Here is a 1,997-nt window from a genome sequence, read left to right as displayed (position 1 = left end):
TTTTTATTTAACATTATCAAATAACAAGGATGTAATGATTCACTATGTTATACTTCACTAAGTACAATATTATTTGTGTTTTTTGCTGGAAAACAAGAATGACAACTAAGAATGACATGATACCTAAGCTAAGAATGTAATGCTCGGATGAAAATTTGAACACGGCCCTATGTGATGCAATTTTAGTAATTTATTAAAACGCAAGTAATCCAGCAAGAAAAAATATATCGTGTGCCACTGGTTTTACATATTATGGCTATCATGTTTTAGGTCACATAAGAAACACCAAAAATGCAGACGATAAAGTGTGTTGTGGTAGGCGATGGAGCAGTTGGTAAAACATGTCTCTTGATTTCGTATACCACAAACAAGTTTCCTTCTGAATATGTGCCTACTGTTTTTGACAACTATGCAGTAACTGTGATGATAGGAGGTGATCCATATACATTAGGATTATTTGATACAGCAGGTAAAACATTCTTCCTTGAATTATTTTTTAAAGGAGCAGTTCATTATACATATTTCCTAACTTAATTTTACTTTTTGTGTTTTTTGTGTTTTTTAGGTCAGGAAGATTATGATAGATTGCGTCCTTTAAGTTATCCTCAGACTGACGTGTTTCTCGTGTGCTTCTCGGTTGTGTCACCGTCATCATTCGAAAATGTAAAAGAAAAGGTAATGTATCTGTCCATTACGTTCCTGAGCGTCAATTGAAATTCTTTTGTAATAACATGTCGTTTTATAGTGGGTACCAGAAATAACGCATCATTGTCAGAGAACTCCATTTTTACTTGTCGGAACTCAAATTGATTTAAGAGATGATGTCGCAACAACAGAGAAACTTGCAAAGAACAAACAGAAGCCAATATCTGGCGAACAGGGAGAAAAACTTGCTAAGGAACTCAAGGCTGTAAAATATGTAGAGTGCAGTGCTCTGACGCAGGTAAACGAAAATTGGTCATTTTGTTTTCATTATAGGCCTTATCTGTAAAATATTGATTGACATATTTACAAAATTTTTTATAATACAGAAGATGTTAAACTATTATTTTAATTAAATCTGTGATAAACTTATTAGTAACTATACTGATTGTGAGTAAAATAAAATAATTATACTTTTTTATTATATTATTTTTAAATAATAATATCGTAATAAATGAAATTGTGATTTCTTTGCTATATCAGAAAGGATTGAAGAATGTATTCGACGAAGCTATTTTAGCTGCATTGGAACCACCCGAGCCAGTGAAGAAGAGGAAGTGTATACTTCTGTAAGGTGATAAAATATTGCCATCGATGGAATTCATGTCCGATTTCAAAACGACATTGTAGTACCAGGCGACGATCTTGTGTGTAGTATACTCTATATTAAATAGAACTAAATTTGCCTCTCTACGAGTTCGTAATCGTATTCGAAAAGGATAAGCAAATAGTGCAGTCGACTGCAAATACATTCCACGAGACATTGAGGCGATAATGACTCTGAGTTTATAAAGCCGGATAAAACTTTTCTATCAAATAATAACGACTGTTTTTTCGAGGAAAGTTATTGCACAAAGCTTTCATTTTTCCAATACGACTTTCGAGAAAGAGGCGATTTGGAAGACGCCGGGAATTTTCAAATAAATCTTGAAATCTCGTTCTAAACTCGTTGACTTTACACTTAATAGGAACGGAGATATGGAGAAACAAATAAAGATTGGTGCTATTCAACAATATTTTTTTAAGTCGAAACATTTACCGAGATGAGGTATCTGAGTCGCATTGATATCTGATAGAGTACTCATTTGAGTAATAGGAGTGTTCAAATATCTTTCGCTAAAACGATGATTGTTTCGATATGTATTAGAATGAAATTTCCGTTCTTGGCGACGTCAGTATTAGGAGCTCTATGGTGAATGTATAAAATGATAAGTATCATAGCAGTATCACTAGATATATTATCAATTACATGTGACACAAAAAGACTACTACTAATTCTAACAACCTATCTTATT

The 1,997-nt window shown here is 32.9% G+C and overlaps 1 protein-coding gene across 1 annotated transcript; it reads left to right on the top strand.

The window, feature by feature from the left end:
- Positions 1-291: 291 nt before the first annotated feature.
- LOC105620318 (cdc42 homolog) lies at positions 292-1,275 on the top strand. Its single transcript, XM_012201820.1, has 4 exons — positions 292-469; positions 566-675; positions 746-943; positions 1,186-1,275. Exons 1-4 carry the CDS (start codon positions 292-294, stop codon positions 1,273-1,275), a joined length of 576 nt encoding a protein of 191 aa, XP_012057210.1.
- The last annotated feature ends 722 nt before the right edge of the window (positions 1,276-1,997 follow it).

The sequence above is a fragment of the Atta cephalotes genome (assembly GCF_000143395.1).
Source record: "Atta cephalotes unplaced genomic scaffold scaffold00025, whole genome shotgun sequence".
NCBI classification, from domain to species: Eukaryota; Metazoa; Arthropoda; class Insecta; order Hymenoptera; family Formicidae; genus Atta; species Atta cephalotes.
Note: the sequence above shows the minus strand (reverse complement) of the source record. Positions and strands in the feature narration are given on the sequence as shown.